This window comes from Apus apus, chromosome 14 (genome assembly GCF_020740795.1).
Source record: "Apus apus isolate bApuApu2 chromosome 14, bApuApu2.pri.cur, whole genome shotgun sequence".
Classification (NCBI taxonomy): Eukaryota; Metazoa; Chordata; class Aves; order Apodiformes; family Apodidae; genus Apus; species Apus apus.
The window spans coordinates 14,138,233-14,164,671 of record NC_067295.1 but is presented as its reverse complement, the minus strand read 5'-3'; the positions used below and the strand labels follow the sequence as shown (position 1 = coordinate 14,164,671).

The window sequence follows — 26,439 nt, the reverse complement described above, 5'->3', positions numbered from 1 at the left end:
TTAAGAGGCCAAGGGAGGTAAACCAGACCAGAGCAGATGTTGGGGACATGCCTACTACAGTGCTAGGCACTGAGCAAGGGTGAAATGGTAGTATGTTGTTTTTTTTGTCGGGGCATGAATGCTACAGGGCTGACTTCCAGACTGCTGTTTGAAGAAGAAAGAGATACAAAAACATCTGAAGATGCCAGAGAGGGAAAGAGCAGGGGCTATGCACCAGGCGCTTGTGCGATGGTCATCACATACTTCATTTGGGTAAAAAAATCCCTGGTTTAGACAGTGACACTTGGGTTTTTTAGTGTGTTGTTGAAGCCTGTTTTTGTTGTTCTCCTGCAGCACACATGGGTGCAGGTAAAGGGAGGAATGGCAGGCAGGTGCCGGGAGGTGGGTGGTGCAGCTTGGAGCTCAGCGTGCCGGGGGAAACCATCGCTGTCCTGCTGTTTCTTGCAGCCCCCTGGAGCGAGGCTGGAGGAAGCAGAAGGATGGGGCCCTGGCCCAGCCCAAGGTGCGCTTGCGGCAGGAGGTGGTGAGCGTCAGTCCCCAGAAGCGCGGCCAGCGCATCGCCGTTCCCGTCAGGAAGCTGTTTGCCAAGGAGAAGCGGCCCTACGGGCTGGGCATGGTGGGCAAGCTGACCAACCGCACCTACCGCAAGCGCATCGACAGCTACGTCAAGCGGCAGATCGAGGACATGGATGATCACAGGTGAGAGCTGCGGTCGTAGGAGAGGAGCCAACAAAACGAGGGAGCGACTGCAGCTGCCCCTCAGTGACCCAGGTCATCGGGGGGCCGGGGGAAACCTGCTGCTAAGCCCCCCCAGGCTGTGTCCCTGGAGAAGGGTGCAAACCGCAGCACGTTGGCATCGCCGCACACTGGGAGCTCGCCCTGCTTTGGGTGCCTGGATCTGCTGCCTGGAGGGACTGCAGTTTTCTGCCCCCTTGTCTCATGATGATCTGCCTCTGATCATTCCCCTGAAGTGATTATTTCAGATGCACAGCACACTTCAGCATCAAGTGTATGTGTTCTCATGGATCTTTTATTGGGAAGAGGTGGCTTGTCCATTATAATGGGGGAGTCAGAGTAAACAGGGTCTGTCTGTCAGCAAGACCTTAGGTTGTTGCCTCCAGTTGTGCCTATCCCTAGGTGGTCCTGGCCCTGTACTCCAGGTTCTGCCAAGATCCCTGGGGAAAAACAGCAGCTTCTCTTATGTTCTGCGAGTATGTGCAATAATGCCTGGATTTCTGCCTCTGATCTTCTCCCTTTCCCTCCATCCAGGCCTTTCTTCACTTACTGGGTCACCTTTGTGCATTCACTTATCACCATCCTCGCTGTGTGCATCTACGGCATCGCCCCTGTGGGATTCTCACAGCATGAAACTGTTGATTCAGTAAGTAAATCCCCTTAACCTGCCTGCAGTGTGACTGTGGCTCAGCCTTTAGCTACTGGCTCTTGTGTGATAGTCTTCAGCATACTGGCTACTTCCCTGAGGGCCTTGGTGGCTGGACATTGAGTGTCCAACCTTGGGGGGGCTGCCTGCAGCATCTCTCTCTGAGCCCCCACACTGCCTCCTTTCCCTCCTGCAGCCACCTTGCTCTTCACATCAAGTTATATGTGGCACAAAACATGGTGAGCCCTTTGCAGGCTCTGATTGTGTCTGGGCTGGAAGCCCTTTCAAACAGCTTGCTCCCCTCCTGTTGGAGACCAGAAGGATGTTTATGGCAGGAAATATTTCAAGCTTGAGTTAAGTTTTCACAACAGTTGCAGGATTTTGCTCCTGCCAGGAACAAAACTGGCCTGTCTGACTTGGAGAGCTGATCTTGAAGCTGTTTGTAGCCTTCCCTACGTGTTGTTAAAGGTCTCTGGGGTACATGTTCCTGCTCCATGCCAGGGGTGCCCTGGGGAGCTTCTCACCTACCTGTCTGACAGCTTTCAGAGCACTGGCAGGTGCTGCTTATGCTTCTGAACTGTGTGAGGTTTTTTGCAGGCTCTCAAGCCACTCCCAGGTCTCCTTGCCCTGCTGACCCTGTGAGCAGGAGCTTATGGGGCTCTCATGTTCTCTCCTTGCAGGTCTTGCGAAACAGAGGGGTTTATGAAAATGTCAAATACGTTCAACAGGAAAACTTCTGGATTGGCCCCAGCTCAGTAAGTGCCATTGGCCGGGACTGTTGGTGGGTGACAGGGGGCTGCGTGCTGCAGTCATGCCAGCCCAGGGACCAGAGCCCTCACTGCTTCGAGCTTGGTGCCAGCAGATGTCATTGGTTGGACTTCCCACTTGTCACTGGCAAGGTGCAGCAGTGCTTCCAGTCCCAATTGTCCTGTACGATGGAGTACCTGGAGGTTGGGGTGGACCTTGGCACTCCTGCTTTGCAGCCTGTTCCTGCAAAGCTAAGGATGGGGCTAGAGAAAATGCAGGAGTTTTGTGGTGTGTGACAGCTTTCCTGATGCCATTCTCCTTGGGAAAGGCTGTCATGCCCCAAAGTGCTTCATCATGGGCTTCATCATGCAGGACTTGCCCCAGCTCCCTTGATTCCTGATGGGGTTGCCCCTTGCAGTTCCCCCAGCCTGCTCTGCCCCAGGCAATCACTGCCTGCTCCTTGGGCTGAGTTGAGTGTTTCCACCTCTGCCAGGAGGCCCTGATCCACCTAGGGGCCAAGTTCTCACCGTGCATGAGGCAGGACCAGCAGGTGCACAGCTTCATCAGTGCCAAGCGGGAGAAGGAGAAGCACTCGGCCTGCTGCGTGCGGAACGACAAGTCGGGCTGCGTGCAGACCTCGGAGGAGGAATGCTCGGTGAGTGTGGTGGCTCCTTCCTGCTGTCTCTGCAGGCTCAAAGCCACTTCTGTTGATGCTTCTCTCACTCTGGGCTTCACGGTGACACCTCTCCTCTCCCCTGCAGTCCACGCTGGCCGTGTGGGTGAAGTGGCCCCATCACCCCAGCACACCAATGCTGGCAGGAAGCAAGAGGCAATTTGGGTCTGTTTGTCATCAGGACCCCAGGTAGGTCCTGCCTAGCCCAGCTGCCATCCTTGGCAGGGACAGGGCTGCTGTGACAGTACAGTCAGAGAGGCATAAGCTCCAGGTCAACTAATTGCTGGATGGAGCAGGAGGTGCTCTGGAGACCAAGGAATGTGGGAACAGGGGTGTCCTTGCCTGCCCTGATGGCTGCCAGGGAGGATGAGGCAGAGCGTGATCCTACTTCTAGCTGCCCCTGATCTCCATTGTCAGCTGCCCACCTGCACAGTATCTAGTTGTGAGCTGTGGGTGCCTTCCTCACCCTTCTCCCCCTCCTCACCTCCTCCCCACACAGGGACAGCATGGTGGGTCCCTGGGGATCCTGCCTGCTGCTGTTCCTCAGGCTGGTCCGTGCTGTCTGTTCTGCAGGGTGTGTGAGCAGCCAGCCTCCATGGAGCCGCACGAGTGGCCAGACGACATCACCAAATGGCCGGTGAGCATCCAGGGGCCTGTGCTGGCAGCTGGGATGGGGCATTTGCATCCTGCTGTGCAGAGACTCAGCTGTGTTGGTGGGAGGGGAAGGTCTCTGGTGCAGCCTCCTGTGTGCTCACAAGCACCAGATCAGGGCAGCCACAGCTTTGTCTAGCTGAGGCTCAAAGCCCTCCAACAACAGATGTTCTCCTGTGCCAACTAAAGCCCTGGGCCCTGCCAGGGTAATGGGGTGGTGGAGACCAACTCAGCCTCGGGGCTATTTTCATCCCCTGAGGAGAGGAGATGTTGATTGAGGCTCCAGTGGTTCAGGCAGATGGGGTGTCAGGCACCATCCTGCTGGCAGAGGGAAGTCATGGGAGGCCTGTGTCTGTGGGATTGGCTTCTTCCCAAGAGACTTCTTTGACCTTACCGAGGCAGCAAGCAAAGGCATGGCTGTCTGACTGCAGCCTGTTGGGTTTTTTCCAGATCTGCACAAAAAACAGTGCTGGGAATTACACCAACCACCTTCACATGGACTGTGTGATTACAGGTCGGCCCTGCTGCATTGGGACCAAAGGAAGGTAATGAGTTTTACCTGGATGTGTAGGGGTTGGTTGGTAGGGTGAGACACAGGGGGCCCTTTTCCTAGGTTGTAGACATAGCTGTTTGTTCTCCTTGTCCTTCCCACACACAGCCCAGAACGCTGCTGGGAAGGGGAGCTGGACAGGGAGCCAGGACAGGTCCCAGGTAGAGCAGGACTCTGGAGTGAGCTGTTCTTCCTTACATTGTTTCTCAGGTTGAGTAGTTGCCTATTGATTTGGCCTGGCTTTTCCTGGTAGGGAGAAAAATCAGTGCTGCCTTGAGAACTTTGTCCCTGAAAGTAATGACCAGGATGCTCTTGGCCTAGCTCCCCCTTTCCACTCTGTCAGTGAGGGAGGCACAGGACCCCCACCTCAGAGGCACAGCTTCCCCAGGCTCTGGTGGTTCTTTCCTGGCTGTAAATACCTCAGCTGTAGCACTTATTTTGGAGCCCCTGTGTGCAAGCGTGTTTGTCTGTGGAGGTGACTCAGGCTTGAGTGTGGGAGAGAAGCAGGAGGAGTGTAGGGAGAGTGGCATGGGGCTGAAGTGGGAGTGTGTTAGTGCATCTGCTGCAGAGACACTACAGCACATCAGGGGCAGCTGAAGGTATCAGTTCTCATAGGCAGACTTGAGATGAGACAAGGGGGAGTGGGTGGCTTGGGAGGGCACAGGATGGTCTGTTGAGCCTTCCATGTGAGACTTGTTCCTCATTTTGTTTACTTGTTCCTCCTCCAGGTGTGAAATAACCTCCCGGGAGTATTGTGAATTTATGCGGGGTTATTTCCATGAGGAGGCAACACTCTGCTCTCAGGTAAGTGCAGAGCTGGGGTGTGTGTGGCTGTCCTTCCTGTTCCCCTTAGCAGCTTGGCAAAATCTGGGGGTGACTGTGCTGCAGCATAGGTAGGAGTCCTGTGCCCTGTCCCAGCATGTGCCCAAGGGAAGCGGCTGATCCAGGCTGTAGGCAGAGCTGGCTGCATCACTCCCTCTTCGGAGATCAGTTTAGAACCTGGGCTGGCAGCTGCAAAAGCCCAGGCCAGGCCCACGGTGGGAGCAGCAGGAGGCTGCACCCTGCTCACTGGTGAGCAAGTGCTGGTGGCTCAGGGGTGTGGGTGAAGGAGGAGGGTGTAAAGCTGCCATAGGTAAGGGGTGGGGTTACTTGTGACTCGGTGTTGGTTGGATACACAGGTTGGGGCTTGGTAAGTGGAGAAGAGCAAGGAAAGCCTGAGCTAACTGCAGTCTCTGCTCTGGCCTTAGCAGCCAGCCAGGCAGCACACCTTACAACCCCAACTCTTCTGCCCTAGGTGCACTGCATGGATGATGTCTGTGGACTCCTGCCTTTCCTAAATCCAGAAGTCCCTGACCAGTTCTACCGCCTCTGGCTCTCACTTTTCCTCCATGCTGGGTAAGCACAAGTGTAAAACTTCCACTGTCTGCCCTGGGATTGGTGTGAGGCTTGTTCTGTCAGTCCCTTCCCTGGGGAGTACGGGGGGCTGAGCTGCTGTCCCTGCTGAGGTTCACCATGCTGTGTTCTGGGAGGGATCAGAGGTGTGGGCGAGGCCAGACCAGGAGCTCTCGGCAAGACTTGGCAAAGAGCACAAGCACAGGGCTGACTTCAGTAGCTGCTGCTTCAGTTCCTGTACTCTGAACTTGGCAGGATCCTGCACTGTCTGGTTTCAGTCTGTTTCCAAATGACGATCCTGCGGGACCTAGAGAAGCTGGCAGGATGGCATCGCATCTCTATCATCTACCTGCTCAGTGGCATCACTGGGAACCTTGCCAGTGCAATATTTCTACCCTACAGAGCAGAGGTGGGTCTCCTGTAGAATAGGGTCCTGGTAACAAGCCTTCTCTTCATGCCTGCACCTCTCTGGCAGAGACACAGACACCAGAACTGGGCTCATCTCTGCAGCACGTGCCCTGTGCAGATTTGTAGCTATAAGACAGCACCACACCATCATACAGCTGCTGTGCAGTAACATCCCCCAGAGCACCCTGGCCTTTTCAAGTGCCTGACCCCGTCTGGCTGCAGTAATCAATGAGGGGGTTTATCCAGCCACAGGATAAGAGAGGCCCTGGCAGACTAGGAATTGAGAGCTGAAATTGGTGCCAGAGACCCTCCATACGTGAGTGGCAGGCAGCAGAGTGGCAAAGAACACAGCTCACCTATCCCAAACTCTCCAGAACTGTCCCTGTCCATGTGCCACAGCTGGAGAAGTCTGGTGTGACTATCTAGTTTCTCCTTAGAAGACTGTGTGGCAGGACCCTGGGGACTGTCTTCCAGGTCCTTCAGTAAGCAAAAGTGCATGGTGGGTGGATGGAGCCCTGAGATTGCCTTCAAGGGCTTCTCCCCTCTGGTGACTTAAACCACATCTGCTTTCCTTAAAGTCTGTTCTGATTGCTGTCCTCACACCTGCCTTGATCCTAAATCAAACGAGGCCCCTTTACTCCCTGAACACCACGATAAGGATGAAGTTGCAGGCCACGGCATCTCTTTCCCAAGCCATGAACAAGGAGTTCAGTAACAAATAACTTCAGTGCCTGGAGCTGGCTGCAGAAGCCAGGCAGATGGCATGTGCCCAATGTTACCTGTCATGCTCTTCTTCTGCAGGTTGGCCCTGCAGGCTCCCAGTTTGGGATTCTGGCCTGTCTCTTCGTGGAGCTCTTCCAGAGTTGGCAAATCCTGGCACGCCCATGGAGGGCTTTCTTCAAGCTGCTGGCTGTGGTGCTCTTTCTTTTTGCCTTTGGCCTCCTGCCGTGGATTGATAATTTTGCTCACATTTCAGGATTTATCAGTGGTTTCTTCCTCTCCTTTGCCTTCCTGCCCTACATTAGCTTTGGGAAGTTTGATTTATATAGGAAACGATGCCAAATTATAGTTTTCCAGCTCATCTTCATTGCACTCTTCTCAGGACTTGTGATTCTGTTCTATTTCTACCCCATCAAGTGCGAGTGGTGCGAGTTCCTCACTTGTATCCCATTCACGGACAAATTCTGTGAGAAATACGACCTGGATGCACAGCTCCACTGAAAGGCAAAGACTGGCTTCTCGAGCAGGCACTGGAGATGGACTGTCTTTGCATTTGTGCCAGTCCCATGGGGACAAAGCCTCTAATCCAATGACACTTCTAACCCTGCCCGTGGTTAATTTAAACTGTCTCCTTAGCACTTGGCAGGCATGTTTTTGCCTTATCTCAGAAGACTCTGAAAACAGAACGTTTGTGCCTTGTTCAATTGTATTGAACCTTTTCTGCTGCCATTATTTTTATTATGCTAGTTTCAATACTACATTTTTAACCAAGAGTTGTTTTACTACTGCTAAGGTGGTGATTAAATGGTAAGGTAGCGTTTTAGCTACTGTTAATTGTTCTGCACAGCCTGTGGCTATGTTTGTTCCTTCATCTCACCTGTGGTGTTTCAGGTGCCAGTAGAACCCATCCTTTTCTCCTGCCCAAGTCAAAGTCAGATTTGCAGCTGGAAATAAGGGCCTTAAAAGCTTCAGAAAACTAAAGGGTCTCTTTAATTGCTGAATGTGCATTCCATGTACAGCTCAGAGGCAAACATTTCAAATAGCACCTGCAAAAAACATATGATAATGTCCATTTAACTGGAGTTGGTTCCTCTTTTGAAATGTTACAACCTTTTCCTCCAGGGAACTGTCGAATCCACAGTCTGGTCGTGGTAGGGCTGGATTCTCTGCTCCCTCTGTTAAAGAAAGAAAACATTTGGCAGTGACAGCAGTTACTGCATGCTGGGCTCTCTTATCACCACATGACCATGCCTGGGCAGGCTGGGGATGATCAGCCAGTGCCACAGCTGATTGCTGGTCACAGGCACTGTGGGGCAGACAGCTTCTGTGGTGGCACACATTTTATTACACTGGGTGCTGCAACTGTGGCAACATTGAAAGAAGAAAAAAAAAAAAAAAGCTACTGTGGTCACAAAGCACCAGTTTCTAGCCCAGCTAGCTGGAGCTGCAAAACAAAAACCCAAGCAGTTGAAAGAGCTGCTGTTACCACTGCTCTTTAGACACTGGGATTTTTAGATGTGGAGGGGAAGCATACAATTTTAAACTTACTAAGCTTAAGAGTCTTGGCCACATCTTGTGTTTGTGTGCACAACTTTCTAAAAATAGCAGTACAATACCAGAATTAGGTCTGTGTAGGTTACAAACAGGTAAATATGTGCTACTGGTGCTTCCTGTGCTGTAAGTGTTCTTAAATGCATCAGTTGCACAGACATACCCTGACCAAAAGTTGTCTAGGGGTGTGTCCTGTCTGGGAACAATGAATTGGTTGAATTCAAGTTCTATAAACCAGAAAATGGAGAAAGTGAGAGTAAAAAAAACCTACAGGATACATAAGCCAAGGTCCCTTTTCCTAACTCCTTATAGCTTGCAGCAGTTGAGAAAAATGGCTCAAAATACATCCACTGTGGAACAGCAAAGAACATGCTGTGTTTGCTTGTTGCATTTCCTTATGCACACCTGTGGGCCATCTCTGTTAGCTGCAGGTGCTTGGAATGGTGGAGAAGCACTAAGAGCAGGGTAAGAGAACAGGCACTCAGGTATGAAAGTCACACACACACAGAGACCAAATGACCTGGGTGATGGATTATCTCGGTCCTCCTGGGGGGTTCAGCACCCAGACCCATTCCTGACAGTGAGTGCCAGACATTTAAGAAGCCTCAAAGAAAGCAAGGTCCATTGGTTAAGGCTGGAAGGGACCTTAAAGATAATCATATTCCAATCTCCCTGCCATGAGCAGGGACACAACAGCAAAGGAACATGGCATTTAATGTGGGAGCAGATTCAGAGTCTAAACATAAAGATTAGAGATACACCACTGCCAGCACCAGCACATGGCTGCTGCTTCTGAGGTACACCAACTGAAGCAGCTGTATTATCATTCCCTGTCTCCAGAGAACACAAACACCACAACCAGGAGCTGGAAGCAGACCAGAGCCAGGGCACAAGCATAATGCAGACATGGGCATTCAGAAATGCTCTGCCACTCAGAGGACAGCAGCAACAGCAGCTGCCATGAGCTTGAACACTAAGGCCTGAGGAAGATGAAATGGTAGCTCTCAATGGATATTCAGGACTTACCTGACAGGTTACTTTCGAAGCTTCTTGATGAAGCTGACCTCGTCCCGGTTTCTGATGCCATAGCTGGACAGAGAGTTATGTTGTTATATGTCAGCTTCTCAGGAACCACAGTCTTTGAAAATCCTACAGCCTCCTCTTTCCCAGGGGGAGATGGACTCCTGTGATCACCTGGTGTGCTCTTAAAATCCTCACTTGTGTACATAGCTCATGCTGCCAGCACTGGAAGATCTGATCATCTGCCCTTTTAACTGCAACACCCCTGTAACCACAAGGTCTACCACCTGTGTCTCAGTCTCTTGAGAACAGCTTTGATTAGGGCTTCAGACAAACTTTTCTTGCTTGTCTGCACATGGGCTGGCATACCCAGCACTGCTGTATGCAACAGCTAGAGTGATCAGAAGCACCTCCTGCCTCCTTGGCCCGAGAAGGGGCATGGAAATGTGGGAGTGGTTCATCACTGTTGTTACTAGAAGGTCTCTGATAGGTGGCTGAGCGGCTACAGAGCCCAACACCCTTATTCTTTGCTCTTTTCTTGCCATTCCTCCATCCTCCTTCCTGCCTTTCCACCTCAGCAGCTCTGCCAGGTCCTCTGTGATGGTCACTGAGCACTGCAGCAGTTTGTCCAGTCCGCATTCTTGAAGATGCTCAAAGCCCACCTGGATGCTGCCCTGAGCAAGCAGCTCTAGCTGACCCTGCCTGCAGCAGAGGGTTGGACTAGGTAACTTCCAGAGGTCCCTTCTACCCTCCATCCCACCTACCACATGCAGTGTCCTGACCCCATCCAGCAGGGCGGCACCAGCTCCCCCCGGGCACCACAAGAGATCTCATTACTCACTCTCTCAGCTTCTTCCTGTCATCTGCCAGCTTCTCTCCAGCGTAGGTTAGGTGGTACGTCCTCCATATGTACTTCCTAGGGGGAAAAAAAACCACAACACTTGGGGCGGGGCGGTGGGAGGAAGCAGCTGCGGGGAAGGGCTGAGGGTAGGGGGGAGCAGGCCGAGCCCCCCGCCCCGCTCACCAGCTGAGGTGCTGCACCCCGCCCTGCCGGGCCTGCCGCAGCTGGACGTGCCGCCGCAGCGCCTTCTTCAGCTCCAGCACCGAGGCGTTCTGCACCACCACGACGGCTGGAATTGGGGGGGGAACAGCCCCGTCAGCGCCCCCGGCCCTGCTCCCTCCACCCCTCCAGTCCCTGCTCTGCCCCGCCACGCACGCATGGTCTCGCCGTCCGCCTTGCAGACCCGCACCGTCATGGCCTGCCCGTACTCCAGGGCCACCTGCGAGCCGATCTCCTCCGCCGTCACCTGCGGGCGGCAGGGGGGAGGCAGGCGAGCCGGGCGGGCCTGAGCCCCGCCGCCTGCCCCGGCCCCGGTCCCGCCCCCGCCGCCCCCGGCCCCACCTGCGGCGGGAGGTCACAGAGCAGCGGGTCCTGCAGCAGCCGCGCCAGCGCCGCCTGGAACAGCTCCAGCACCTCGGCGTGCGCCAGCTCCTCCTCGGCCTCCGCCATCGCCGCCCGCGCCGGAAGGGGCGGCCGGTGCGGCGGAAAAGGGCGATGCTGCTGTTCTGCCCGGCCTGCGGGAACGTGCTGGTGGCCGAGGAGGGGCCGCGCTGCCACCGCTTCGCCTGCACCACCTGCCCCTATGTGCGCAACGTCACGCGCAAGGTGCGGGGGCCCTGGGGGGGGGGGTGTGCGGGAAGGGGGGCGGCGGGAGCTCCCGCCCGCGTCCCGCTGACCGCCCGCGCCCCGCAGGTGACCAGCAGGAAGTACCCGCGGCTGAAGGAGGTGGACGACGTGCTGGGAGGCGCGGCGGCCTGGGAGAACGTGGACTCGACCGCAGGTAGGGCCGGGCCGGGCCGGGCCAGGCCGGGGCGGGGCGGGGGGTCGGGCCTCGGCTCCCCTCAGCTCACGGCGCCTCGCCCCGCAGAGCCGTGTCCCAAGTGCGAGCACCCCCGCGCCTACTTCATGCAGATCCAGACGCGTTCGGCCGACGAGCCCATGACCACCTTCTACAAGTGCTGCAACGCGCAGTGCGGGCACCGGTGGCGGGACTGAGGGGCCCGGGAGGCCTGAGGGGGCCCCGGAGGCCTGAGGGGGCCCCGGAGGCCTGAGGGGGCCCGGCCCAGGCGGCTCCTGAGGAGAGGAGCTCGGCCTGGGAGCACAAGGCCCGTGGGGAGGGGATGGGGGTGTCTTCTGCAATAAAAGACCTCGCTGGGTGGATGTAACCGTCTGCTGTGTGGTCGCTTCGAAGCCTGACCTGGAAGAAGGCTGCCAAACGCCACGGAAAAGGACAGGCGGGAGTTTTTGGAAGGGTGTTCGTCCCCGCGTGGCGGCATCAGGGAACACGGCGGGGCCCTTATTTCACAAAGTGCAGGAGTTGTAAAAGCACACATCATAAACTAATGCCGCACGCACCAAGCCACCCGTGTGAAAAATAAGAGACAAACTTGAAGATAACTAAGCATAGTTACCAAATCTTAGCAGAGACAGCTGCTGTGCAGCGGGGCAGAAGGCAGAGCAAAGGTAAGATGTTACTGCTGTGGCTGGAGGGGGAGGAAAATAACAGGGGGCTTTTGCTGTGCCTTGTGAAAAGCATGCAAGATAAAGCAGAAACTATGAATTATATTGCTCTACTGTGAACTATAGGCTCTACAAGCAATTACAGGTAAAAAGAGAATATACTTCAAGTGGAATTAAGTAACTGCTTCTCTCAATGTTAAGCTTTATTCTCAGTTTAAATACATTCAGAAGTAAAAAGGATAAATAACTTAATAAAAACTCGATGGAGCAGAAATTGTAATACTTAAAATCTGCATCAGTGCCCATTCCCACAGGCTAAAACAATTTAGTACAACTTGGCTTTACCTCTTTCATACAGGGATAATCTGCACCCATTTGTTCCAGTTCACTTCTGAGGGGAACACTCTTCCCAGCCTGAGAGTACAGTCAATTGTAGGCTCATAGTATATTGTTGGGGTTTCGCTCAGTTTGGGGTTGTTGAGTTGTTCTTCCACAACTGGCTGAGAAAAGAGTGACACCAGGGATGGCTTTTTCATGTAGAAGCGTTTGATGCAGCCAAGAGTTTCCAGACCCTGCAGAAAAATTCATGTTTTAGCTTGAGCAGTTGCTGAGGAAAAAAAAATAAATGTAGTAACTGCTGTTGTACCTAAAGCATTCTCAGAAATGCCATCCCCACAGTCTCAGTAGAAATTGTCAAAGATGACAGCACAACAAAGCAAGTTCACATAGCTGGATATATATGCTCGTGTGTCCTTTCAGCAGAGTGGTTGACATCAGGATACTAAAACATGTTCAGCAACAGATCTCAACGTTAAGGAGCAGTTGCAGGTCATTTAAAGCTGGTATAGGTGTAAATCCCAGAATTCTGGGTCAGTTGTTGCTAATGGGTTAGCAGTCATTGCACGTTGGGTTGTGTCTAGATTTACTGATATTTGGTATATTGCAGATATAAGCTCTGTCTGTTGTTTAAAAAACAGGTCTTATTGAATGTGTTGCTAGAGAAGCTAGATTCAAGTTCTCCAGTTTGTAAAGTGTACAGGTAATTCCTTGACTTTATGGATTTGAGTAAGAGCTGCCTACGGGTCTGTATTTGCTCTGCCACATGTCTGTGCCTCACCACTCCAGGCTGTACTGCCGACCTAAACCTGCCTGCTGCTGCTCTGCCTGTGCCCTGGTCCCAGCTACCCTCTTCAGGGCACGTGGACAAGCTGTGGTGGAACACCTAGGGCACAGGATGGTTGCTCAGTGTGGGATCAGTAACGTACACAGCTTGCATTGTTACCAAAATGCATAAGCCTTTGGACAGAAGTGTGGCACACACACTGCAATAATAATTTCCAGCGTTAACAGGGGAAGTCATGCTTACAGGAAGGACTGCAGTGTTACTACTATACTTAAGACTTTTAATCCTTATAGGAACAAAAATAATCATTCAGTGTTTGCAAAGCAGTAGTGGTTGCAGTTAACTTAAAAATGAAGGGGAAAAAAATATGAGAAATACTCATTTTCTCACCAGGTACTGTTTTACAGTTAAGGATGTATGTATTCCTTTAGCAGGTCTGTCAGGATAGGTCTTATTTACAGCAGTGTCTAGCACAGACACATTTCAGGCCGATTCTTATGTCAAAGACTACCCATCTAAATGGTATATAAGGAAAAAATAAATCCTGTGGTGATTGACACTGCAGTAAACAGCCCAACCTGGCATTTCTCAGTGCCAAGCCACCACTTCAGTAAAAAACTAGGATTTCCACTGCACATTGATGCATTTCAGAGGAAAGCTCAAATTTTAAAGTGACTAATACAGTCATTCCAAGGACGGGGAAAGCAGGCTTCCCTCCATCCTCATGTGAACAGTGACTTTCTCTGGCTTTGCCTAATTTACACCAAAAGGAGAAGGTTGTTTTTCACAGTCCCATTTTCCTGGGACTTGCAGCTCTTAAGAGCAGGAGCTGAAGCAGAGGGAAGCTTCCCCAGCTGATGATCCACATACCTGCAGTATCTCCAAGACAGCAACAGGCTGCAGTACCCCCAGGTAGTGCTGCAGCAACATGCCCTCTGTGATGCCTGGCTTTGTCATGATGTGGTAGAGCACAGCTTCCATCATCCCTTTACACACAGGCTTGTTCAGATTCCCATCCACAATCCTCCACGGCCTCCCGATGAAGCAGACCTTCTCACAGGCCCTGCAAAAGACAATTTAAGTTCAACTCTGCCAAGAATTATTCTTCTAGCTAGATTTGCCATCATAATTTCTGCATAATGGAGATTGTTTCTGCATCCGTTGCCAGTGCTTCATCACATCCCAAGGGAATTCTGCAGCTGCTCTGAGAATGGGCAGAGACCTGTGCTAATCTACCAAACAGTTCCACAGACCTGAAGTATTACACACTAGGTGTTCACCACCTGAGAAGCACTTTTCCACCACTGTACCTACCACCCAACAATTACCTTGAGTCTTGATTACCAGGAAAGCTTTTTGCTGTTTGTTATTAGCTCTAATAGCCTCCCAAAGTTACCCAAGACCTGCTTCAACATGCAACACTCAACAATGGTGCTCAGATAGGAAACAGAATTCCTCATTTTTTGCTTTTCAAAGTCAAAAGACAGACCCTGCATGGAAATCCAGGCCTTTCCTGGGCACATGGAAGCTGTGCCTTTCTGACACTGGACTTGAGAAAGAAAATTAGTTTTGTTCCTCTGTTATTTGGAGCTAGTGGGTTTTTGGAAAAAAAGCCCCACATACCTGATTTTTTTTCAGCATGCATATGAGCATGAGTAACATAAACAAGAAGAACAGAGGAAATGGGGTTTCTCCATCATCAATGCTCACTGCCCATCAGAGCATAAAACTAAGGTTTCCAAATCATTTGCTTCCAGGTATTATTTTGGTAGTGTTTAGTTACTCTGCTGACATCTCCATTACTCACCGGTCTCTGGTTGCCTGGGATACATCTCTCATAGAGCTTCCTGGAAAGAAAAGAACACACAATTTTTAAGTTAACTAGCCCAAACTCTCTATTTAATGGCAGGGAAGTAAATGGTGGCCAAGCAGTAAACTGCAAATAGAAACAATCACAAGGAAACTATTCTGTGTGGTGGTCTCAGTTTCATGGGGAGCTCTAAGCTTCCACTGGGATGACCATCACCTGTCTGCAGCATCCTCTCTGTCCCACACCTCCCAGCCACATCCATCTACTCCAGCCACACTTTCTGTGGTTCCATTCCCAAACCACAGCAAGAAGTTTTATTCCTAGGAGTCTGATGACAGGGCTGCAAACAAGTCACTCTGTGGGCTGAAGGAGCTGAGCTTCAGACAGAGCTGTGCAGGGTCCCAGCCACTCGTGTGGGTGCAATTTAATGCTCTTGGTCATCATGAGGAAGTTGAGCTCAAGCCTGAGTAGCTGTAGACTTGAGAATGCAGAGTTTGGTTGCAAAGTGAAGGTTGTCTCTGCAGTTTCCATTACACATTATGTCATGGGTTTTAATTACACAGTTACTTAAAGAAGGTACTTCTACCTCACCCAGAGGCTAACAGCTTTGGCTTAAACACATGTGAACCCTTCAGCTGGCCCTCATGGCTGACAGCAATAAGAACTCTTAACGCTTGGTAACATTTTTTCCATTTTTGTGTCACAAACAAGTAGAGGAAGTTAAATCCAAACAAGTACAAACACTTTACTAGTGTTATGTTAAGAACTGAAGTCTTTCCTGCTTAGGTGCCCTGAGTCTGTTTCCTGCAGGAAGGCTCCACTAACACCAGGCTCTAGGATGCCAGGGATTAGTCTGCACTGATCCACATGGCAGGCTGCCTCTTGTAAGGGTGGGTAATGGCAGATCTTGGCAAAACACATGAGCAGTGAGCTTGTGATTCCATCTGAAATCAGAGCTGATAAAAATGGAAAAAACAACCTACGTAATGTAAAACTTGGCAAGAACTACTGGCTTCATAAAGAATGTAGTATTTGCTTATAAAATGGAGCTAGGCATTTGGGATCAACTGATGATGAGCTAGTCTCTATTTCCTGATGTCAAGTGCTCCTGCATACCTTTAGAAACTCCTGGGTTCTCCTCTGAGTAGGAAAGATCATCATTCTGCTCACTGGCTGATTGTTCAAGGATCTGCTTGCTGTTCTCAGTGCTGAGCTCATCATTCTCTTCAAGCTCTTTGTTCTCAGAACAAGATTTATCTTGTTCCTTGTGAGTGTCCACATTCACCGTGTTGGGAGCACGTGCTGGGTGTTCAGCTGGGTGTTCTGTCTGCCCTCCCAGGGAGCCCATTTCTGCATCATTGATTAAAGCTTCCTTCATTGTAACAGGATCAGTAGCACCTGCATCAAAGTGATTGTCATCTGCACTTCCCGTTTCACTGTGTGAGCCCTGGCAGAATTGATTGCTATCTTGAAGTACATCATTTTGAGTCTTGCATTTCTTCCTTGGGGGTTCTTCATCACTGACAGATGGTGTGTCTTTTCCCAGCTGCTCCTCCTCTCTCAAACATTCCTCTCCCATGTTTGGTTCTGATGGCAGGCACTCCTGTTGCACATCTGGTAGAGTGGTTTCTGCACCTTGCTGATCAGAATCATCTGGTTTATCCTTCAGACATACTGAATGTAATAGCCATGGCTTGGCATATACTATTGCAACCAGTCTTAAAGTATGGCCTCCTACTTCTAAAACCTGCTGCATCTCAACAAGATCCTATAAAAAAAGGACAACACAAAAATTGTCTCAGGAACTTACACACTGGCAAATGTCAGCTTAACCAAATGTTACATAATTGCCACCTTTAACTGGCAGCAAAGAAAAAGGAAGAGCTCGGTAGAACATTCAATTTTCTGTATGGCTGCACTGAAGTTGAAAAGATGTTTTACTCAAACTTTTCTGACATTATAGCACAAGACATTTTTGTTCAGCTTGAGTTAAATTAACATATAACTGGGAAAGAGTATTTTGCTTTCAAAGATGAAAAGTAAGTACCTCTAGGTTTCTGAAACAGTTAATTCCTATCTTTGAGTAAGCGTGGCTTTAATTTTTTGCCTTCCTAACTCTGAGGTGAGATTGCTGTCAGGTATTGGTAGGGGACCTCTTGTCTAACACACATAGCTTTGTTCAATTTCTACTTGCTTCCTACAACCTGGAGGACTGTCCTATTCAAGGGGAATACTAAGCATGCAAGCATGAATGGAAAGCAGCTGTAAAACTACCTGAATGTACTGCTCCAGGCTCCTGGTGCGTTCAGGTTCCACCTCTTCGTAGGTGCAGAAACGTTTGCTGAGCTCAGCTTTGCAAATTCCAAAGTGGGAAGTTGCCTCTATTGCATTACGGATCTCCAAAACAGCAGTTGCATCTCTGGGATTATAGCCATAACGCTCTGTACACTCATGAAGAAACTGATTTACCTCATAATTTTCTTCTTGGACTTTTATCAGCCTGGTAAAAGTTTCTGGGAGGCAGGAGACTCCCACAGCCATGTTATCAAGCAGAGAAGGAACTGCAAAGGAAATAAAAAACAAGTGTATAAGCTGTGGAGCAGCTATTACTGTTGGAGTGTTGATAAATTGCAAATATTCAAGCTCTAAATATGAACAAAATTTATACAATACTGTAGGTAAAGGGCCAGAGCTTGGACACGACTATTTCAGGCACTTGCATGAGACAAGTGAATGTGAATTTCCATTCAAGGAGCTCTGAAAGATTTTCTTTTCTCTTAAGGGAAGAGAAAGCCTGGGTATGACATAATGTGGTATTTTAAGTTACAGAAGGGACTGAAAAACCTCCTGGACAAGGGATGACAGAGCAGAGGACAGACTTCCTCCTTGGATTAATAGTTTCACCCAACATGAAATACAGGCAAGGACTTGTTACCAGCAAAAGGTGCCTTTAAGCCAACCACCCATTTAGGTCAGGAGAGAAAGCATGACAAGGCAAACTGCACGTAATGAGAATGTGTCATGAAAACAGAACATTCCTGTTAAGAGGCTTTGTTCAAATCAGTTCCTCAACTCAGGAGTTCACTATCTTTCCTGCTCCAACCCGCTTCTGTGCGGGTTAGGCCAGACAGAAACTAACCTGGGGAGTTGAGTCTCCCTGGAACAGGTGTACATCGCAGCTTAACCTTCACCTGGCAGGAATTGACCACAATATTGTCACTGGGACTCAGGTTGCGCGTGCTGACAATGCCAGGGGCGTAGTAGCCTCTCATCAGGAGGTAATTAGTATGAGATGCTTGACGAGCTTTTACTTCTATCCTCCGTTTGCCTCCAGAGCTGTCATCTAAGTCATCATCATCGTCATCATCATCCTCAAGTCCTTCTTTTCCCAAACTACAGCAAAGAGAGGTGTCTTGTTTATTTTCCAAAAGAAGAGAGTGACTCATCACACTGAGAAGAGCAAGAACACACACTATTCTGCATTCTGGTATCTAGTCACAAACAGCTTGGGGTCTGTCCATAACAGGCTGATTTGAAGTGCTGCAATTACAGAAAAGAAAACACCCTAAAGGTTCCTGGAAAAGGAAATTTCTTTGCAAACAAACCCAAAATGTGTCATCATACAGTGCGGAACCTCTTTGGTTCAGCAGACCCTTCATCATGAGGGCATATCTGTCAGAGCACAAAGGCTGAGACCATGAGGGATGCTGCACTACGGGGCAGACATTGTTTATTTTTAAGGGAGAAAAGGAGAAGAATGAATTACAGACCAAACAGTTCAGTTGCTTTAAAAAACAAAAAAAGCAACACCAAAAAAGCAACAGAAAACAAACTGCCGAAAGCCTCAAAGTAAAGAAGGAATAGTACTAGCAGCCAGAATAGATTTCCCAGAAATTAACTTAGTCAAACCAACACTGTTTCTTTCCAGGACACAAGAGCCATTATGGATAAAGGTGAAGGCTCTGAACAAACTGATCTAACTCTGAAGTTGCCTCTGTTTTAAGCAGATTATGCCAGAGACACCAAAGGTTCTTTCCAGTCTTTTCTAAGATGAGTTAGACCTTAAGTACCTTCTCTTAAAACACATTTTAAACTAAAAGGGAACACATCATTTGGAAAAAAAATACTATGAGTACATAACCAGTTGGAAAACCAGGCTCAGGTCCCTGTACTCAGAAATGGGGCTAGTCCAGGGTTCAGTGTATTTTTGCTAATGGCCTGGGTGATAAAATAGTTTTAGTTTGCATGGGATCACCAAACTGGAGAGTCTGCAAGTTTATGAGAAGCCACGATTTGCATTCAGAACATTTCCAGCATAGTGGAGATATAGTCTGGAAAAGAGCAGGAAGAAATTTCATATGGACAAATACATGTTCTTTATATTACAATACTAGGCACCTCTCTCTCCACACAAAGAGGAAACAATTAATGGGGTAAAGAAATTTGTTACAGTGAATCACAACAATCATAAGCTGTATGTGAATCACCACACTGCAGGGGTTTTGGCTGTTAGTTTTTTGGTGTTTTGGTTTTGTTGGTTTTTTTTTTTTTTTTGGCAAGACCATGGCTGTTCCTCATCTTGGGATGATTAGCAGGCACATCCCCTCATAACATGAGGTAATTGGCACAGACCTGCCAGCAAGAGCATGACATTTGTTTTTTGACCTCAGTTCAGTGAAGGAGGAAAAGAATGAGAAAGACAGAGATAACATGAACAGCATACCAAAAACACTCGTAAAGGAACTGAAGCTGCTCATTTTAAATAATGGCATATTATGGGAGGAGGACTAGAACAACAGTCTTCAAATAGATAATAAGCTGCTCTAAAGAGAAAGAGAACCAGGTATTTTTCATGTATATATACAAGAGGAAGCAACAAGTTAAAACTACATCAAAAGATTTTCATTGCACTCAAAAAAAACACATAATGGTCGTAAAGATGACTGTTCACAGGATTAGACTGCCTAAGGAAAGAGTTGCAGTTTCAGTGGTTTGCAGTTACTGGAGGCTTTAAAAAAAATTAATGAAAAAAATCCAAGAGGAGACAATCCACAAAACCAATATTATGGAGACAGGTTTCACTGATAAGGCTGAAACCTTGTTACTAATCCTTCTTAGTCCTTGAAATGGGAAGGCACAATATTGATGAAAATGCTCACCTAGCACTCACTGCTCTCTTTTCCACATCAGCTCTGATGGCAGTGGAGTGCCTAGCAATTTAAATGTCACATTTGTGAAGACAAATGCAGTCCAAGGCTATAATGACAGGCACTAACTGAAGTGCCATTAAAGTCTTCAGAATGGTCCCTCAGAAATAAAAATCTAAACTATATCATAGTAAAACTGCCACAGGGCAGTGCAAAAAAGCTAATTCCTGTCCAATTCCATTCAGGTTATGCCCAAAATGTATTTACTAGTAGAAATGACTGTTTACCTTTTTATCACTTCATTTTCCACCATAGTGCTGTCCACCACAACTATCTGCTCTGGGATTCTCACATTCACAGATACAAGTCCCAGGGAAAAGAGGGAAAGCATTGCCACACACTGGCCACCAGGTCCATCCATAGGAAATGCAATCATTCCTTCAGATGCTTGGTTGTCTTCGTCTTTAAATGAGAATTTATCTGGCTGGTCAGATTTTTCAGCATCCTTGAGCTTCTCGAGGAACTGAAACGCCTCCGTACAAATGGTACCGGGAAACCGCCACGTGAACACTCTGGACAAAAAGACAAATTCAGAACCACAAAACTGGGATAATCCATGGCAGCACAGAGCCACGCCCACCACTGGGTAGGTTCTTTTAGTTGCTCACAGTGACCTTCCTGCCACTTACCTGTAGTAGCTCTGGGACAGCTGGTAGGACATGGGGGCAAAAGGCAAAGCCCTGCTCTTCTTCGGGCCCAGCGTGTGGTTGACTCGGCGGCGATTGACCAGGCTTCTCTTCTGACACTCCAGGAAAGCCTTCACAAGGATGTCATCCCGGTATTCCCGGTACAAACGGAATGTCTGCAAAAATTCCCTGTTCAGAGTTAGCTCTGAATCCACCGTCAGACTCACCTACTGGAGGCTTACATTAACTACATTATTATGGAGCTACAAGCCAGAATGTAAATGATACAGATAAATCCCCTTAACTACACTATTCTATTACTTTTATAGGATTCCAGGCTTTCCACAGTAAATACCAATTAAATTAACTAAATACTACACAGCACTTGATACTTCACAATGGGATCGGGCTCCCACTGGAGCTGTATATGTAGAAACAGTAATCTGCAACAGACTTTGGTAGATTCTTCTCATCATTTTGCCAGGAAAATTTGCTTCCATGAGCCTGTCTTTCTAGGCTCCACTCTTTCCCATGATGAGATATTAAAGTCCCCTTGAACTTTTAACTTTGGTTTTAAGTGCCTGACTGATAGATGATGTATTTTTGTGGTTCCCAAGGCTGAAGGAGAGCCTTCCCAACACCTGTGTCAGCTGAATACTAGGACTGTCTTTGTTATATCTCCTCCAGAGCATAATTCCAACTGCTCAAGTGGGCACTAAATCATGATACAGTTTGACCCAATGGAAGGGATGTGGGGTTTATTTCATACAGGCTTTGGGGGATTGCTTCAACCTCACATCTTGCAATCTTGGCCTCAGAGAGAAAAACAACAGACTGAAAATCTGCCTGGAATATATAATTTTCTAAAAGCAGGAGAGAAAAATCCCAACAGAATGGAAACATATCCAAGTTTCTGGGTTTCTTTTCTCCCCATTTTAAAAAGGAATATACCAAAATAGGAAGGAGAAACTCTCTGGAGTTGTAACACCAGCAAAGTTTGATCCAGATACCATACCTGAAATGACTGGCAAGATTTCATCTGGTTATCTGAGAGTGCCAAAGTGCTCTGAATTAAATTCTGTAGCACTAGAAAATGAATATCATCGATACTGCAAGAACAACAACAAAAATGTTTACTCATTATGATTTTTAAGCATGAGGTACCTATTAAACTAGCACAAAATACACCAGCTTCATCACCTGTTTCTAAAATAATGTGTAAAGGCATGAAATCAGCCGAGCATCACTCATGTAAAGGAACCTGCTACATTTTCCCTGACCCTCCACCCTGTATTTTTTGATCAGTCCAGAGAATCTGACACAAAACAAAGTTCTCTTTGTTAACATTTCACCCTCTTAATGTATAGCACCCACACAGGAAACACACACTGCTGTCCTAATGATAACAGACCACCATTCTGAGAAGGGCATTGCTGCTGTCATTTCATTCATCAAACCTAGAATCTATGTCAGAGGTCCCTACTGCGTTCTGAAAGTATTTTTCTATTAATAAATTTATGCACTTGTAACAAACAGATGAAAAATGTACTGAATTAGAAGACTCTATGAGGGCTGGCATGATCTTGGAGTCCCAATGGGAAAAAATGGGGCTGCTGCTACTCACCTGCTTAGACTGTCTTCTTTTGTGTTTTGATTTGTGTCTTCTCCAATTGCCAGAACTCGAAATCTAGTTAAGGGGGAAGGAAAAGGGAAACACTGAACAAAAGTTCTGTGATTTTGTATCAACCACAAAAGGCAGAGGCTGACAAGTGCAACTGCTAATAAGTGAGTTCCCCTGCACTATTTCAGCACTATCTGCTCCAGCAGCCCTCAGCACAAGTGTCAACAATTAAAAGAACTGTCCAGGGCAATCTCCCTCAGTCCACCAAGCTCTCTGGTGTCAAGGAGATTAAACACATTGACAGGACACAGTACAGACCTGGATAGATTTGCTATTCTGTTGAAGTTTTGGACTTCCACGTACCATGGGCAGCACTTGTTCTGTAACATACAGCTCTTCCCAAATAAGAAAACTGACAAAGGTGCTAGACTTATCATAATGTGGCTGGAGACCCAAATTTTCACACTTCTCTCCAAGCATTATTCATAATGAAAAAGCTGCATGATCTGGGGGCTGAAGAATGCTTCTACAAGGCTGAGTGCTCTTCTGTGTCAACAGTTTTGGCAGCACTGAGATAATTTACCTGAGCAACCAGCTACAAGTTGTGATATAAAACAAGGCCAGTTCATCTGGAAAATGGTAAGGGAACTCTTCCATTGCATTCAAATGTACCAACATCTCTAACAGCAAAGTTGAGGTTTAAAGGTTTAAAATAAGCAAATTTGTGCAAGTAACAGAACATCAATTACTTGTATTTAGGGAGTATGAATTGGGAAAAAAACACTTGTTGTATTTACTGAAACTTCTTTTGAAACTAAGAGTACAAGTAACAGGGTGTAAAGCATGCACAACACAGGTCTACTCTGAAGTGCCATCCTCTCTCCATCTCCACCCATGCACAAGAGTCAAAAGTGCCATAACTACAATACCTGGAAAACAGTTCCTGCAAAGTATCAGGAATCTCAAGTTTGGGATTCCCCAGGGTTGAACTGAATTTCTCTTTCAGTCTTTCCACAAACTCTTTAAACTCCTTTGCACAAACCTGTGAAAATGAGAGAGGAGAAATATTATCAACCTCAATTTCTTAAAGAGTGGGGAAAGACCCTCTACTTCTAAAGTGTTCATGGAAAATTCTAGTAGAAATAGCTGAATTTGAGCTGTCAAGTCAGAAAGAGGACAACAGGCAAGAGAATGCATCAGAAAAGCTCTGTGGAGGTTGTGTTTGCTGATTTATGTAACAGTTGCAGGTTCTGTCTGTAATCAAACCCTCAGCTACAGGCAACCCAACATGACCATATTAAAAACAATGACACTGAATTAACAGCATAAGATCTCTTGCTAGAGCTTTGTTTAAGCTTCTGCTTAAGTCTTTTTTTCTCTTCATACCCCTCAGGCTGTATCAGTGTTTCTCCATTATGTCTGTCCTCTGCTTGGAGGACACCTGTTACACAAGAGGAACAGTCCTGTTACCTCTCTTTGGAAACAAGATTTTATGTGATTCCAAAGGCAGACTTCAGGGATGGAGACACATGCATTTATTTCAGCAATGTCTCAGCAGTGAAAAACTGTTCTTCATTTAAACAAAAATGAATCATAACAACAGGTTGAGATTTTATGAAAGTAGTAACAATTGTCATTCCTGGATAAAAACAAAGAAAATCTTTCAATGACAGTTGTGAAGAAGTTTTGAAATTCAAAATGGAATTGTTTGCACAGAAATTGTAAACAACTTTTTCAATTTGAAATTGTTAATTTAAGCCGTAAGAAGCACAAAAATGAAACAAGATTTTTTCACGGATCAAAGCAAGGCTTCTCTTGTGAAGTTTGCCTACATTCCTGTATTAATCTACAGAAGCTAAGGCAACATTTTGAAATGCAAACAGCAAAAAATGTTTTCTTGCTCAGATAAGGAGGAGGCTGAGGGGACTGGAAAAAGAAAAACAGCCAAAAACACAAAACGGGTGCAAATGGATTCTCAGTCGTGGATGTTTATAAACAAGTACATTGAAAAACCAAACTTTGTGTTGCCTAGCAGTGCTGTCTACGTGCCTTTGGAAGGCTGCCAGTCCTCTTTAGTCTCAAAATGATGCTATTTTTAACAGAGCTAAGGGTACAAGGGAGAGATAAGGTATGAAATCACAATAATCCAAACAGTGCAAGTACTCAGTCAGCCAGCCAGTGTAAAGAGTGCTTTACATGACCTTTAGAGTACCTCCCTCCTACCTGTGGGTCTTCATAATTCTTTTCTCTGTTCATGAAGTCTTCAATGAGGGCTTTATCTTGGTAAACCTCAGCAAGACAAACTCTGCAACAGATACAATTGAAGGTGTTGTACAGAGCTGCCATGTTTCCAATTCAATACAGATTTGATAGCACTAGGGTGCAAAGAAGTGGAAATTTATATTCACATGAAATAAGACTAAACCATAGGAGGAGCATATCCCTTCAGTTAATTTCAAGAGTTTAGCCTATACCTACAACACAGAAACCTTCTTACTTATAATTAAGGTAGGTCTGTGGATTTCTGACAATGTAACGAGCTCTTCGTCCAACGGAATGAGAAGTTTTATCCAGAGACTCCTCAAAGCTGGCATGCATGATGTCCCGAACTGCTTGCCAGGGGACAAAGGGCCCTTTCACCTGTGTGAAGAACAAACGTGTTCAGAGTTCAAGCTCAGCTGCAAGGTACAGAAATGATGGTTAGAACCAGGATGAATGGACTGGTGGGAAACGTGTGCTCAGTACACAGAGCCTTTAAATATAGGCCCTGGAAGATACCTTTGCATTTAACACGTGGCTCGCGATGCGGCACAGCATGAGCAGACTGTCCTCCTGCACTGTCCAGGTGACACGCAGGCGGGTCATTCTCTGCAGGGCACTCTGGTCAGCTTCATCATGGTAACGGAGCCTCTTGCTTTTTTCCACAGAATCCTCTTCTAACAAACCCAGAGAAAAAGCAGTTATCTCAGCACTATTCTGATTAATCACAGGCAGAACCAGCGCCAGTTGGAGTTTGTAAGAATAAAAACAAAAATGAATGCAGAGAAGGAAGAAACAGTTGAGAAAGGGCTTTAATACCTCTCCCAGGAATTAGAAAACAAGCAGTTCAGTTACCAGACTGACTACCTAGAGCATCATACCATGAAAAATCTGTAAGCCTGGCACAGAAACATTCAGCATTTCTGTAGTTTGTACAGCACAGTAGGTGCAGTCATGGTTCACAGAGGGTAACACAGTTACAGCACCCTGCTGTTTGGCTCCAGAGCTTGTGTATGGCCCCAGGACATGTGAAGCTCTTCACTGAAAGAGCCAACCCAAAGAGATGGCCAGGAACCTGCCATCTCCCACACTATGTGACAGTCCACATCAGCTTTTCTAAAGCAATGTACAGCAGGCATACACGTGAAAAAGAATGCTGTTTTTTCTGGTGTGTTGTTACTCACCTTTCTTTTTCCTCTTTGTCTTCTTTCCAATGTCTTTTCTAAGCCTCTTCCTCTTTTGGCATTTTCCACCTTTCACTCGTTTGGTTCGATCCTGGGTTGGTTCTTTACTTATTTCAATACATTCCTCTTTCTGGACAAGTGACTCAGGTTCTACTTTTCCTTCTCCCAAAAGATTAATTTTATTACCTAAACCGACAGATATTTACAGTAGCAGAGCTTTACAGCAATTACATTCTACAATATTAAGATACAAAAAGCAAATGCCAAACATTCAGTTTATTAAAATAGAGATGCTCTCTCAGACTTGCCCTTTGTTACTCATTTCAAAAGCTGCTTCCCAGCAGCTCACACAGAATAAAATCCCACATAAACAAGGAATCATCAAGTACTTAATAAGTCTAGTGTACAGTGCACAAACACAAGGGAACTGAGTTGAGGTTTTATATTCAACCTGAAACATTTCCTCCCCCTTAGCTCAAATGTTAGGCTGTGCAATTTTAACAGTGCCTAGTCATACAAAACATCAGTCCCTCTAGACTTCCTGCAAACTGCACATCAGAAATGACAAAGGATAAAACTTATTCTTCTATAGGAAAGGAAATTATTTACCTATCCGTTTTACTGCCCCAGAAGCATCCTAGATCATCATAAGGAGACAGTATCAGCAATACTGGTTAAAACTTAATGTTCCATATATCCAGAAATAGGCAAGGAAATTATCTATTTCACTGCCCCAGAATCACCGTAGGGAGACAGGGACAACCCACATCATCCACACCGGGTTTGACAGCAACAGTAACAGCTACAATATAGTTACAGACCCCACCACCAGCATCACCAGCTTACCTCCAGTGCTGAGTGGAAGGGGGTGTTTGGTTAAGAAGGTTTGGAGTCTCATTGTCAGTCCATTCTCAGAAACTGTATTTTCCTAAGACAACACAGCTTTCAAAAAGGTGACATGCAAAAGGAGTGCACTGGTTTTAACATCACTATAC

At 47.4% G+C, this 26,439-nt stretch overlaps 4 protein-coding genes across 8 annotated transcripts in view; 2 read left to right on the top strand and 2 right to left on the bottom strand.

The window, feature by feature from the left end:
- Positions 1-7,361, top strand: part of RHBDF1 (rhomboid 5 homolog 1) — a 35,101-nt gene extending 27,740 nt beyond the window's left edge. For 2 of the 3 annotated variants that reach the window (XM_051631857.1, XM_051631858.1), the window contains exons 8-18: positions 448-699; positions 1,270-1,381; positions 2,062-2,136; positions 2,622-2,783; positions 2,890-2,990; positions 3,375-3,438; positions 3,903-3,997; positions 4,731-4,806; positions 5,297-5,397; positions 5,650-5,803; positions 6,604-7,361. In XM_051631857.1, the coding sequence (XP_051487817.1) occupies positions 448-699; positions 1,270-1,381; positions 2,062-2,136; positions 2,622-2,783; positions 2,890-2,990; positions 3,375-3,438; positions 3,903-3,997; positions 4,731-4,806; positions 5,297-5,397; positions 5,650-5,803; positions 6,604-7,023 (1,612 nt within the window). In that variant the 3' untranslated portion in view covers positions 7,024-7,361. The remainder of the gene's footprint in view (positions 1-447; positions 700-1,269; positions 1,382-2,061; positions 2,137-2,621; positions 2,784-2,889; positions 2,991-3,374; positions 3,439-3,902; positions 3,998-4,730; positions 4,807-5,296; positions 5,398-5,649; positions 5,804-6,603) is intronic. The other variant, XM_051631859.1, reaches the window with a different exon arrangement.
- Positions 7,362-7,489: 128 nt separating this feature from the next.
- On the bottom strand, positions 7,490-10,603 carry SNRNP25 (small nuclear ribonucleoprotein U11/U12 subunit 25). Its single transcript, XM_051631860.1, has 6 exons — positions 10,496-10,603; positions 10,310-10,400; positions 10,118-10,223; positions 9,935-10,009; positions 9,100-9,162; positions 7,490-7,697 (listed from the first exon to the last, which is right to left on the bottom strand). Exons 1-5 carry the CDS (start codon positions 10,601-10,603, stop codon positions 9,108-9,110), a joined length of 435 nt encoding a protein of 144 aa, XP_051487820.1. The 3' UTR covers positions 7,490-7,697; positions 9,100-9,107.
- Positions 10,604-10,648: 45 nt separating this feature from the next.
- Positions 10,649-11,314, top strand: POLR3K (RNA polymerase III subunit K). Its single transcript, XM_051631861.1, has 3 exons — positions 10,649-10,759; positions 10,847-10,934; positions 11,022-11,314. The coding sequence occupies exons 1-3, from the start codon at positions 10,649-10,651 to the stop codon at positions 11,147-11,149; spliced, it is 327 nt and encodes a 108-aa protein (XP_051487821.1). The 3' UTR covers positions 11,150-11,314.
- Positions 11,315-11,782: 468 nt separating this feature from the next.
- GTF3C1 (general transcription factor IIIC subunit 1) overlaps positions 11,783-26,439 on the bottom strand; it is a 37,319-nt gene continuing 22,662 nt past the window's right edge. For all 3 annotated transcript variants that reach the window (XM_051631853.1, XM_051631854.1, XM_051631856.1), the window contains exons 22-37: positions 26,291-26,372; positions 25,445-25,630; positions 24,780-24,937; positions 24,499-24,641; positions 24,225-24,306; positions 22,931-23,043; positions 22,005-22,067; positions 21,396-21,489; positions 20,384-20,556; positions 19,982-20,266; positions 17,687-17,940; positions 16,822-17,108; positions 15,664-16,315; positions 14,545-14,584; positions 13,608-13,800; positions 11,783-12,186 (exon numbers count right to left, since the gene is read on the bottom strand). In XM_051631853.1, the coding sequence (XP_051487813.1) occupies positions 11,965-12,186; positions 13,608-13,800; positions 14,545-14,584; positions 15,664-16,315; positions 16,822-17,108; positions 17,687-17,940; positions 19,982-20,266; positions 20,384-20,556; positions 21,396-21,489; positions 22,005-22,067; positions 22,931-23,043; positions 24,225-24,306; positions 24,499-24,641; positions 24,780-24,937; positions 25,445-25,630; positions 26,291-26,372 (3,027 nt within the window). In that variant the 3' untranslated portion in view covers positions 11,783-11,964. The remainder of the gene's footprint in view (positions 12,187-13,607; positions 13,801-14,544; positions 14,585-15,663; positions 16,316-16,821; positions 17,109-17,686; positions 17,941-19,981; positions 20,267-20,383; positions 20,557-21,395; positions 21,490-22,004; positions 22,068-22,930; positions 23,044-24,224; positions 24,307-24,498; positions 24,642-24,779; positions 24,938-25,444; positions 25,631-26,290; positions 26,373-26,439) is intronic.

What these genes read in the sequence shown, in the direction of transcription:
- SNRNP25 (XM_051631860.1), bottom strand. Translation starts at nt 10,603, where the DNA reads ATGGCGGAGGCCGAGGAGGAGCTGGCGCACGCCGAGGTGCTGGAGCTG. An exon ending in GGCGGACGGCGAGACCATGC is followed by an intron (nt 10,224 to 10,309) that starts GTGCGTGGCGGG and finishes CCCCAATTCCAG; the next exon opens with CCGTCGTGGTGGTGCAGAAC. An exon ending in GACAGGAAGAAGCTGAGAGA is followed by an intron (nt 9,163 to 9,934) that starts GTGAGTAATGAG and finishes CTCTCTGTCCAG; the next exon opens with CTATGGCATCAGAAACCGGG.
- POLR3K (XM_051631861.1), top strand. Translation starts at nt 10,649, where the DNA reads ATGCTGCTGTTCTGCCCGGCCTGCGGGAACGTGCTGGTGGCCGAGGAG. An exon ending in TGCGCAACGTCACGCGCAAG is followed by an intron (nt 10,760 to 10,846) that starts GTGCGGGGGCCC and finishes CGCGCCCCGCAG; the next exon opens with GTGACCAGCAGGAAGTACCC. An exon ending in GAACGTGGACTCGACCGCAG is followed by an intron (nt 10,935 to 11,021) that starts GTAGGGCCGGGC and finishes CTCGCCCCGCAG; the next exon opens with AGCCGTGTCCCAAGTGCGAG.